The 12,472-nt window shown below is 35.0% G+C and overlaps 1 protein-coding gene across 6 annotated transcripts in view; it reads left to right on the top strand.

Moving 5' to 3' along the window:
* The first annotated feature begins 2,895 nt into the window (after window positions 1–2,895).
* LOC106876225 (nucleosome assembly protein 1-like 1) overlaps window positions 2,896–12,472 on the top strand; it is a 23,750-nt gene continuing 14,173 nt past the window's right edge. For 5 of the 6 annotated variants that reach the window (XR_008264237.1, XR_008264239.1, XR_008264238.1 and 2 more), the window contains exons 1-3: window positions 3,036–3,104; window positions 9,965–10,002; window positions 11,115–11,176. Coding sequence is in view for 3 of the 6 variants with exons in the window: in XM_052968307.1 (XP_052824267.1) it covers window positions 3,045–3,104; window positions 9,965–10,002; window positions 11,115–11,176 (160 nt within the window). In the remaining 3 variants the exon portion in view is untranslated. The other variant, XM_014924699.1, reaches the window with a different exon arrangement.

The raw sequence follows: 12,472 nt of genomic DNA on the forward strand, positions 1-12,472 counted from the left end.
TGATAGCTTTGTACATATAAGATTTTAGTAGGCTAACTTCAATGAAATTATTAATTTTAGCAAAGCAAACAGTTATCTTCATATATAGCTATGTTGGTTGGAAAGGAACTGACAGTAAGCAAACTTAATACAATAGTTGGTCCTACTTTGGCATATGATCTACAAGGTAGATTAATTTAGATTACTTTTAAAATTATTTTTTACATACTTAGCATTGTAAATGTATTTTTACAAAATTCGTACTATTTTAAGGATTAGAAAACCATATAATAATTAAAATAAGCATGTAGATCACCCATCAAAGTAAATTTGCTCATGTAGATCACACAGAAAATAGCACAAACACAAAGTAAACTAAAGTAATTTTCCTTTAAATTGTAGATTACATGCCAAAGTGGCACCGTTCTTTTTCTCAAGAAATTATGTGAATTTAGTGCTGGTTTCTTGTAAAAATGCAGCTGCTTTTGTCTCGTCACTAATCACATTGTAAAAATCTTTAGCCAACATTTTATGAGCTCTTAGAAATTGAAAAGTAAACTATAAAGTAACCTAAAGTAATCTCCTTTGTAGATCACATGCCAAAATAGCACCCAATAGTTTGATATCAATAATACTGGTGAATATATCTCTATCAATGTACTTGTATGTGGTCTATGTCATAAAACGCAAAAGATATTTATTTTCTAATATCATTCTCAGTATTATTACTACCAGTAAATAATAGGAACGTAAAAATGTTTTAAGCCTTTGACAAGGTCCCTTTCTCCCTCATCTAGTGAGCAATGTGGAAGCTGAGAATAGATGAGTGGTTGGTGAAAACTACAATCCATGTACAAGGATGATGTCAGTAAGGTCTAGGTTGGCAATGAGTATAACAATGAACTTAGTGTACAGGTAGGAGTTCACCATGAATTGTTTCTCAGCCCCATCTTGTTTATCACAGTCCTTCAGGCCATAATAGAAGAATTTAAGATTGGCTGCCCTTGGGAGTTCCTCTACACTGACAACCTTGTTCTTATTGCTGAATCACTACCAGAACTGGAGAAGAAATTTCAAGTGTGGAAGCAAAATGCCTTAAAGTTAAATTTAGCAAAGACCAAAGTCTTAGTAAGTAGGAAAATAGACAAATCACAGATCTCTTCAGGGAGATGGCCCTGCTCAATATGTAGAAAAGAGGGTGGTAGAAACTCCATACAGCGTACCCAGTGCTGCAGTGGTATCACAGGAAGGTTAAGAGAGAACATAGTCTTTGTGTGTGGCGTATATCCAGGTACATTAAACACTAGGAATGGAGAGGAAATAGACTCCCTCAAATGTCAAAGGGATCCTTTGAAGTAGCAGATAGTTTCTGTCACTTAGGTGACTAAGTTAGTAATGGAGTGAGTAGTTCTGAAAGTGTGGTGAAAAAATAAGAATGAGTTAGGCAAAGTTCAGAGAGCTACTGCCTTTGTTGGTAACAAAGAGCCTTTCACTCAGAGAGAAAGGCAGATTGTATGATGCCGATGTACAAGCAGTTAAGCTACATGGCAGTGAGATTTGGGCTGTAACCACTGTGGACATGCAAAGAAATGAAGCAAACATACTCTGTCAGTGTGCATATGACAGAGTGTAAGTGATTTGAGAGCAAAACTGGCTATACAAGGCATCAGATATTGTGTGGAAGACAGAAGACTGTGCTGGTATGTTCATGTGACATGTATGAGGACAGCTGCATCAAGAAATGCCAATTTCTAACTGTGGAGGGAACTTGTAGAAGGGTTAGATCCAGGAAGACGTGGGATGAAGTAGTAAGAAAGGATCTTCAGATTTTCAGCCTCACAGAGATGACAAGTGAGCATGTGTCTGTCTCCTTGTCTTGACATTGTGTGATAGTTGTAGACATGTCACTGTCACACAAGTGTCAATCATTTCCAATATTTTGCAGAAAGGCGGTGAGCTGGCAGAATCGTTATCATACCAGACAAAATCTTTAGCAGTATTCCATTCATCTTTCTGTTTTGAGTTCAAATCCTGCCAAGGCTGATTTTACCTTTCGTTTTTTTTTTCAAGTTGAAAAAATAAGAACCAGTTGAGCACTGGGGCTGATGTAATCGACTGGCCCCCTCCCCCGAAAATGCTAGTTTTGTGCCAAAATTTAGAACCAATATTTTTCAGAAACATGTCTGGCCATGAGGAAGCATCACTTTGCTCGGAAACAAGTGAGAGTTAGCACAGGAAGAGCATCCCATCTTTGAAAATCTGCCTCAAATAAACTGTCTGACCCAAGCAAACATGAAAAAGTGGACATTAAAACAACATATATATACCCAGTTCATAAATTTGAATTGTTTCAAAATCTAAGGAATTTGAAACTGGCGCTTATCTTGAAACTTTCCCACATCTCATTGATAATGTTAGTTTGAAAGTCACTACTTGAGTGCTTAAAAAGTCAACTTAACATCTAAAACTGTTATTATCAGCATCAAATCTCATCACAGTACATAACTTGAAAATAATTCATTGAAGAAAATGTAACTTCAGAGTATTTGAATTAACTCATACCAACTGAATAATTCTGTAATATTTGTAACTACTTCTGAATTGAATTCCTTCCTTTGATACTCAGTAACTATTTCCTGAAGTAAGGTGTCCAATATAGTGGGCTGAGCCTATCTCATAAGTAATGGTTAATGTTTCCCGTTCTTACACAATGTGTAGGCATAACCAAAATGTAATGTATGTACGAATGTCATACGTAAAATTGGGAGTGTTAAATTGTGGAATTTGTGTTCTATGTATGAAATAGAAGTGAAGACGCCAAATAATGTGCATCAAATCTCATAATTATTCCCCTTTATCTATCCTACCTCGACATCCAATTACCCGCCAAATTGTATGCGCAACCAGCAGCTTGAAAAGCGAACAATTTTCATTGGTCCATTATTTGGTATGATGGCAATTTAATCCAATCACATTTGTCGTCACTGGAATTAGGTGTAGGAGTCGACCATCATCTTACCCTCGTGTTAGAAGCAGCTTCGAAAAGCTCTACGGTAAGTTTCTTTATGCAAGGAGAAATCTTTGATTTTTTTTACTGTAATCTACTTAAGTTAATCGTTATTACTGTAAGTTAATTTATTGTAATATCTGTACACCAATAGTTGTTATTATGTTGAGTGTTAAATTGTTTTTCTTCTTGTGACCATGATCTTATTGACTGCATGTAGGGTGTCTGGGGCCTCCCTTTTCTTTAGAACCTTCTAGTTAATTGCAAATATTTAACAGAAAAAGCAATTCCTGTTATCTTACGAAATTCATTTTAACTAATTTTTGGAATATATTTGTTCATGATATGTTAAGACTAATCGAATTTGATGTTCTTAAGTTACACAAACAGTATTACGAAATAATATAAGTTGAGTGATAAAATCGTCGACTTCACAGCGCATTCTAGGTGAAATACTTCTAAGTTATAACGTGTAACAGAATCATAGTCCCAAATTTGTAATTCTTCTGTCAGTATTCGAGGATAGGAAGACTCTTTTGATGCCACATGTTTGCTCTCCGTTCTCTCTGACAGTCACCACCTCTTACTAACCCCCATATCGCTATTTCTCTGGCAAATGTAATTCAGCCATATTTAACTCAATACTAATGTGAGTCAGCTTAAAACATACTCTACATATCTCTTTTAGTTTTATCCATCATTCCATATATCTTTTATTAGATATAGAATTTTAAAAAAAAGTGTAATCGCTGATTACATTCATGCTAAGAGGGCATTATTTCAAGGTCTTTCGTGCATTCTGCACTAACATATGTAACGGAATTATATTTAACTCTAGGGGTCATTGACTGCCCGTTATTAGCACTAGTTGAGACTCTAGAACTTGTTTTTAGCCGATATGAACGTGTCATCTTGTGAAATGTTTGCAACCGCCTGTCTAACGACGAAGAATAATTTCACTTGGGGTACTGACACCCACATGCCGTCGTCATTGTGCAAATGTCGAAGAAAACTATCATTTAACATTTTTGCTTTTCTAGTATTACGTAGGGTTAACAATTCACTTTTAATGAATTATAATTGAAAGCCGTGGCTGTGTTGATTGTTCCAAATAGTTCTATGGCTTCTAATTTAAGTCGCAGTTTCTGACTGGTTGAAGAACCGACATCTATAAATGGCAAACTGTTGTAAATTATTTTCTTTCGTTTAGTCAGATGTATGTAGCCATAAACACTCATTTTGTATCTTTTCTTAATCTAGCGTATTTTTTTTCTATTCCTATATTTCAGTATCTCTCTATTGGCCTTATGTTTTATATTACACTAGTACTCCATCCTTGGCTTTCATTGAGCTTGAATCCTGGAGTCGTCAATTTATTGAAGTTTTGTAATGTAACTTTTTGAGGTGATGTCCTATTCAAAACCAAATTTTTTTCTATTACCTTTAGCGTAGTAAAGAAACATTCTTTTTTTTTCTATGAAACTGAATTAGTAATTTAAAAGTAGCAAAATATTTGTTTCAATTGTTGAAACTGGGATTACGAAACACACACGTGCGAGTTTCAGGTTGACTTAAATACGAAAAGCTTCATTAAGCGACTCGAAATGTACCAATAAACACTAGCTTATATACCATATACGACTGCAATTTACTCCCGACTTCAGGATTAAAACGGGGGAATATTTACTACACTTATCGTAAACAAATTACACTTCGATCGGAACTAGCTCCTGTGTTTTTCGTCTGCTTGCATACTGTGACATATTAACAGCATAAATGATATTAACTGTTGCTCTTAATATTTTTTTGTTTTCTAGAATTAAATTCTTTGCCGGCTGCCGTGAATTTTTTTTTTTTTTTTTTTTTTTTTGTTAACAGTAATTGTATCTCTAGAAGCCTAACGCTTGCAGACTTTTATGGGGGGGGGGTCTTTTCGCTATCCTTTGCTCAACGAAGCACGTGTTTTAATTTGTCACATCTTATAGTTAAGAAATTAGTATTATTCTCAAATTGAATATAAAAGATACTAAAAATATGTTAATGAAATTCTGAGGCCTAAGTATTTCTATAATGGAATGCCTCTATAATTTTAGAATGTCCGTATTTAGTCGTATGTTCTCAAGGAACACGTTCTCGAATATATAATTTTAAGGAGCCTATGACTTAATTTTAACCAGTGCTAATATTTAATTTGGGTTTTCCAGTTTTCAGTTAATGTTACTAATATAGTGCAAGTTTTTAGGGAAAAAAAGGAACACCAATTAAAAATTTTTGAAGATTTTCATGTAAAGGCATTCACATGGCTCTATTAAGAATCTCCATTTGCAACCACGTGGTTTCTGGTTCATGTATATATTACATGTGTCAAAGCCCTTCCCAAACCATTTAGCAACGATGTTGGTTTGTTTTTGTCTCTAGCGGTTCAGTATAAGGACGACAGAAAAAGTACCAGACTTTTAAAAGTACTTGTAACAATTTGTTCGTCTAAAACTCTAGAAGGCGCTTCGTCGGAGCCGAGCAAATGAAACGAGTAAAGAAAAACATGCAGACTGCTTAGCATTTAATTTTTTTTTCTGTTTAGTTTCAAATCATTCGTTCCCCGTCTCAACTTTATTCCCTCATAAGTCTTCAAAATGTTTTTAATGACATTCAGCATGTTATTTTTTTATTTATTTTTTGTAGATTACGTAATTTCGAGGTTGGAATGGTGGTAACCAGCACGCGCGTAGTGTGGTGGTGGTGGTGATCTAAAACTTCTCTCCCCTTTCGCCCCCCACCCCCAATTTTAACGCGTAATCTGCACTCAATGTATCTCCGCAAAATTTCATAGAAACATATTCCTTCTTTTCAGAAAGTTATAACGTCGTGGTACACCAAACTAGTTTGTCAAACATTGTTTTACGTTTTTTGCTCACGGGGCAAACAGCTGGCATGTGCATCATTTGTATACATTAGCATTAGATATTTCTCGTTGCTTTCAAGGATGTCGAAAATATGTCAACAGATGTACAAATTGAATTAGTTACGAGAGCTACTGTACGCTAAAAAGATTATCGTTTTTTATCTTTATTTTATTTTCTCTTTTGCTAGAAAGTCTTTACCGCTTCCGAAATTGGGTAGTGCACATTATCTTCGTTTAGAAGAATGAAGTTCCATAAACACGGCTATTTTTACTGTAATTTCATAGTAAACGTTTGTGCCCGTCATACATGTTACTAAACTTGTGGAATAACGTTAGAGATGCTGTGCTGCCAAATTTGAATACTTATTTGTTTCATTAGAGTAAAGAATTCCACAAATATAAATAATATTATGGATGTAGTAATGATAGAAAAAATACTCAACAAACGAAGACGAAGCTACCTTATATGTCTGGCTTTAAAAATACCAGCATAAGTGCTAAGTTTTGGAGGTACTTATAGGCATAGCACATGAAGAATAGTGTACTGTAAATGAAAGACTTTTACTACTTAGTGCTAGTGGGCACTTTTTCCCCTTAAAATTTGATTTCCATATTCTATTCGGCGAAAGTAAAGAATACGTTCAGCCAGTGTTTACTGTTACATCGAAAACGGGTGGTGTGCGTATTCTTTACTTCCGCTTTTTATTCTCAACTGGAAGTGCTTGTAATATTTTTTCCTTCAGCTAATTTTCACAACTACATTTAGTTATATGGACACTTGGGGTAAATCTATAACTGCTGCAAAGACGACTGAATATGTGCGCGTTCATAATTGTTCTCTTTCGGTGTTTAATATTACAAGTCCTCTTAAAACTAAAATACGTTGATTTATATAAATTCTCTCCTTATCTATCTTTGAAGCAGCAAGATGTCTTTTTTTTTTTTTTCTACTATTTGTTTTTAAAGTAGGATAATTCTATTGATCTTTACCTCCTGACTGCTGAGCTGTAGGACATTGTTTACAGGAGACAAAAGAAAAACTGCAGGTCTCAATCATGTGCTTCCATTCAGTTTCTATATACCTAATTTCACTTGTAAGGTCTTGGTTATCCCAGGTGTGATGAGAGAACTTTCTGAAGTTGCCATGCCTAAACCACATGATTGCAAAACAAACTTCGCGCAGTTATACCTGCATGCGTATGTGTGTACCTACTTACCTACCTTTATATATATATATATATATATATAATATATATATATTGCATACACTGTGCCCATGTCCATCTTGAGCAAAACATTAGTCTGCATCCAGTAGTGAGATGCCACGGCTTAAAAGTTTAGATTTATGGTATATGGACTAAGCCTTAAGTTGTCACCACTCCCGGGTTTGCTGTGGGGTCCAATGCTTGAAAGGTGTCACCTATGTGCCGCAGGCATTGGTGCCAGTTACATGACTCCAGCATCAGCCATGACTATAATTTCAGTTGACTTCATGGGTCCTTTCAAGCACAGCATATTGACAAAGGTCTCAGTCACTAGTCATTTCGGATCTTTTTTAAAACGGGGGGCCACATTTTTCATTAACGAAACACTTTGAAACTTGGAACACTGGTAGAATATGTCATATAAAACATCTTTTTCTCTTAGTCTTCTTTAAAAAAAAAAAAGAAATCCCTAAGTTAATCCATGTTAAAGTTGTATTTCTGTAATTTCAACCAATCACTGACGTCCATTCATCCGGTATACATTAAGTGCCGACTACATAAACAAACGATTCAGCAAATTTAAAAAGAAGAAAGCAAAACGAAGCTATGGAAATTAGATACGCTTTACACTGCTTAATCAGCCAAAGGAGTAAATGTAAACAACTGAATACTTGTCAGTGATTGGTTGAAATTATCGAAATAAGGCAATTTTTTACATGAAATAAATTCGAATACAAAAATATTTTTCTGTTCTATAACACAAAATAGATAAGTATACGAAGTTTGAAAGTCTTTCGGTACCAAAAACACTACGTAAAACATTAATGAAAAATGTGGCCCCCGTTTTAAAAAAGATCGGTCATTTCCTCTGTGAAGCTCAGTTCAATAATCATACTTCACCGTGTCCCATCTCTTCTTGGGTCTACTTCTACGACAAGTTCCCTCCACAGTTAGAGAATGGCACTTTACACAGCTGTCCTGATTTACAATACTGGCAACTAGGCCATAACCCATACCACCAGATATTTTAAGCATCTTGGTGATGATTCCTGATGGCGGGGGGGAGGGAGGACTGTCCCTGTCTTCATATCAATTGCTTAATCTTCCAAAGCACTGTCAATTCAGGTAGCTAGTCCCTCAATTGGGTCAACTTTTGGTGTTCTCCCATTCTTTCTCCATGTTCAGCAGTCTTTCATAGAGGCATTCCCAAGCTTCTTTGCAGAATAGCTAAATGCAAGTGTGCTATCATCTTTGAGGTATCCTGCAGCTGAATATCATAAAAGTGGTCCTTCTGTTCATTTGGTAGTCCTGCTTGTGGGGCATAGGCAGATATAATTGTAGCTATACTATTCTGCAAAGCTAGCCTGAGCTTAAGCTCTCTATTGCACATTGACTACCTCTATGACCTTATCCACCCATTTCTCAGCAAGAAATATCCCCGCATCACCTACCCCATCATTGTTACCTTCCCAGAAGATTTTATACCTGTGTCTTGGCTGAAGCTCCTCTCCACCCCACCTCTTGGATGCAGCATACACCAACATGCCTCCGTTCAAGCGTCTCAACAATCTTGCTAGACCTATATATACATACGTCTTAGTATCTGTTTGTTCCCCAAGTAGTGTCAGTGTGTTTACATCCCTATTAACTTGGTAGTTCAGCAAAAACTGAAAGATTAAGCACTAAGCTTTAAAAAAACAAGTCCTGGAGTTAGTTTCTTCATTTAATATGTTTTCTATGCTGACATGGGTTGGACGGTTTGGAAACTTGTAAGCTGGGGAGCTGCAGGTTTCAATCTAATTTAGCATGGTCTCTCAAACTGGATGCCCTTCCTAATGCCAACCACTCCCAAGAGTGGAGTGGTTGCTGTTTGTGTGCCAGTTAAAAAAAAACCCAGCATCGGCCATGATTACAATCTCACTTGGCTTGACAGGTCTTCTCAAGCACGGTATATTGCTAAAGGTGTAAAATCCTTCAAGGCAGTGCTCCAACATGTCCGTAGTCAGGTGAATGAAACAACAATGAATGATATACTACTAAATATGAAAGTATTCATTTTGAAGCACAAGCATGGCTGAGTGTTTTCAGAATCACAAGTAGTTTTAGGCTTCCATTTTAGCCTTGACTTACCATTTCCTTGTGAGCAGTGGAGTTGGTAAATGGAAACGGTACTGGAGCCTATTTGTATTGTATCTTCCCATTTGTGCATTGTTTGTACCTCTTATCAAAGCATTGGCTTTTGTGATTATGTGAAAGCTAAGTTGGCAACAAGAGTCTCTGACTATAGACTGCTGCCTCACCTTTTTCCATGGGTTGAGTTACTGAGGTAATATGCTGCAGTCAGACTGCCTTCTAGGTGACTGGAAGGATTTAGCTTTAAGAAGCTTGCGTGTGTAGTCAATAATATTGATACATTATACTAGTATATACTTACACACCTGACTGGTTTTTTCGTTTTTCTGACCATCAGATTTTGTTCTGAAAAGTTAACTCCAAGCTATGAGACACTTAAGGTGCCATGCAATGAGATGTAATCCTATACTACATGATGAAGAAGTTTAACCTGTGCAATGGACTTCCATGCCATTTCTCTCTGCCAACTTCATTCACAATTGATAAATTATCTCCAGGATATATTGACACTTACACATGGTTGTGAATCAAATTTTTTAACTATGTAGCCATGCCTATAATCATAAGATATGTAATTGTTTGCTTGTTATAGAGAAAGTTTTCAAAATTGCAAAAATGGAGCACTAATTTCATATTAGTGCATCCTCTTTTCATGTGTAAGATATATAAACAAAATGAATATTTATGATTTTTAAGTGTTTCTCATAAGGATTTCCACTGAAAACCTTTCTTTTACAGGTTACAACTTGTCAAGTAAATATGGCGGACAATGACCCGTGAGTATTTAAAATATAAAATTATAATTTAGAAGTTAAATTTAACTTAAGTGTATATAACTTTGACAGGCCTTTTAAAACCTGTTTTTGTCTATAACTCTCCTCTAGGTTATTTTGAAGTTGAATATATTTATGAAATCCCAGCATTTCTATACATGTGGTTTTTGTTTGCTGTATATTTTATATTATTTTTAATGTCTTCTTCGAAAAGTACTTCAAATTAAAACTAGTTGCTTGACATCACAAAACCAGTATCAATTTTTTGTCCATTATGAAACCTTTCTGAAAGTCAAAATGGAGAGAGAAAAAATCTCCAAAAATTTGCGGTGCTCACATATGTGTACTGTAACTCAATTGTTTACTTAGTGAAACCACTATTTTTATCTGGATTTTGAGAAATACATTAAAATCAAAGATTTCTCTTGTGAAATCATTGCATTAAGTGTTGTTGATGCTATTGCTTACACTCAGAAATTGAAATGTCTGATTCCAAGTTCTTGTTTTCTGTGACTCTAAATTGAATTTCAATTCAACCAACAGTAGATTATTTCAAACTTTTGAAATGCAGTGGGACAAACACAGGAAGTTTGATATATGACCAATAATTAGTTTGTGTATAATTATGTATTGTCATTTCTGTTGGTTGTAATTTTGTGATAATACTAACAAGTCTATTGGGTACTGCTCCATCTGAACTACCACTGGCCAGTAATTCAAACTGTCCATGTATTTATAAGATACAAGCTGGTTTTTGTGAGATGCTACCACCTACTTAAAGAGTATATCATATTAGCTGTCTGATATGCTACATACTTGTATTTTATAAAACTGATCAGAGAAAAGTCAGATTGTATTTTCTGTTGCAGTTTTCTAGCAAATAATTTGTTGTTTATATAATGTGTATTTTAGAGGGTTAAGAATGTAGGCAGAATTATTTCTGTTTACAGATACTCCCCTCTAATAGTAAATGAAAAAGTGATTAGAACATTCTGGATGTATAAAGTAAATTTTCCAGACTACTTGATCACTTACATTTTTAATTTATAATAATGGAATTAACACTTGAAAATTATAAATAGCAATATCTTTAATTGTATAAAATTTTATTTCAGACAAAACAATGCAGAAGCTGATCCTGAGGAAGTAGAAACAGATGTTGATGAAGGATCAGAAGGTAATCCTGACTACTTTAATTATTTTAACCTGTGGATAGGTGTAAATTTCGAAGCTATAATGACAAAAGCATGTTTTTTATATAAAAAAAATATTCGAAAGGGTTTTTATTTGTGTGTGTATAATATATATGTAATTAGGGTACTAAGAAGCACCAGCTTTGCTAAAGAAAGGGGTCTTGAAAAATTTCTGAAGCCATGGTAATCAAATTTATACAGACAGGGGGGTGGGGGTGTGAGAAAAAAAACTAAGTGAATAAGAATCTTACCTCCTGCAAGATTGCAAGAAAGAATGGCAGTTGGTATCATGATTTTGAATTCAGTGCCAAAAAGCACTTGATTCTCTTCAGCCAAATCTTATAATAATGTTGTTAAATTCACTTACCAATGCCTGTGTTCATCTGAGTGCCTCAGCCTCATTGAAGAAACGAACTGTGAATTATAAATATATAAAAGAATGTTTTGTGTCTGGGGAGAGTCTTTCTCCTTTTAGTGCTTTATTTAACACACTCACGAGTGAGTGTGTTGGCACTAAAAAAGTACTCTCCCCAGACACAAAATGTGCTTCAACACACGAATTTGCATAAAGAATCTTGCAAACCAAAACCCAAAATTAAATAAAAGAATTATAATAAATATGAAAGAACACTTATTCATATAACTCCTTTCCTGAGCAAAGCTGGTGCTTCTTACTACCCTAATATATATATATATATATGTACATATATTAATTTACTGATATGGTTTTATGCTTGTGGTCACTAATATTATTTGTGTGTGTGTGTGCATATAAATAAATAATTTGTCACATGTAAAGATATTTTAATTTAACCCTTTTGATACCAAACTGCCTCTGCCTCTGTAATATGAATGTATTGTTTTCAAAAGTTCTAAATTAAAATCTTCTAAACCTTAGTCACAATTTACCTTCCTCTCACTAGCTTAACCCTTTCGTTACCAAACCGCCCAAGGCCACCCGAGATAAATTTTGGTTCATGTGACCAAGCCGCCCAAAACCGCCCGTAATCACCTATTCATATTTAAATGAGAATATCCGAGCAAATCTCGTTAGTACATTCGTGAAAACACGTGATTATTTGTGTAAACAGTTCAGCTATAGTTTTGTACGATGATCAACGTGTTTTTGTGAATTTTGGGAGATTTTTTTCCAAATTTGTTCCTGTTGTGTTTTCAAAATTTGTAATCCTGACAAAAAAATGGATACGAATTCTATTCTGTCAAGCAGAGAGTCAGAATTCGAAGGATTTTCCGTTGAAAACCTTGATGAATCTAACTCT

The sequence above is a fragment of the Octopus bimaculoides genome, chromosome 5 (assembly GCF_001194135.2).
Source record: "Octopus bimaculoides isolate UCB-OBI-ISO-001 chromosome 5, ASM119413v2, whole genome shotgun sequence".
NCBI lineage: Eukaryota > Metazoa > Mollusca > Cephalopoda > Octopoda > Octopodidae > Octopus > Octopus bimaculoides.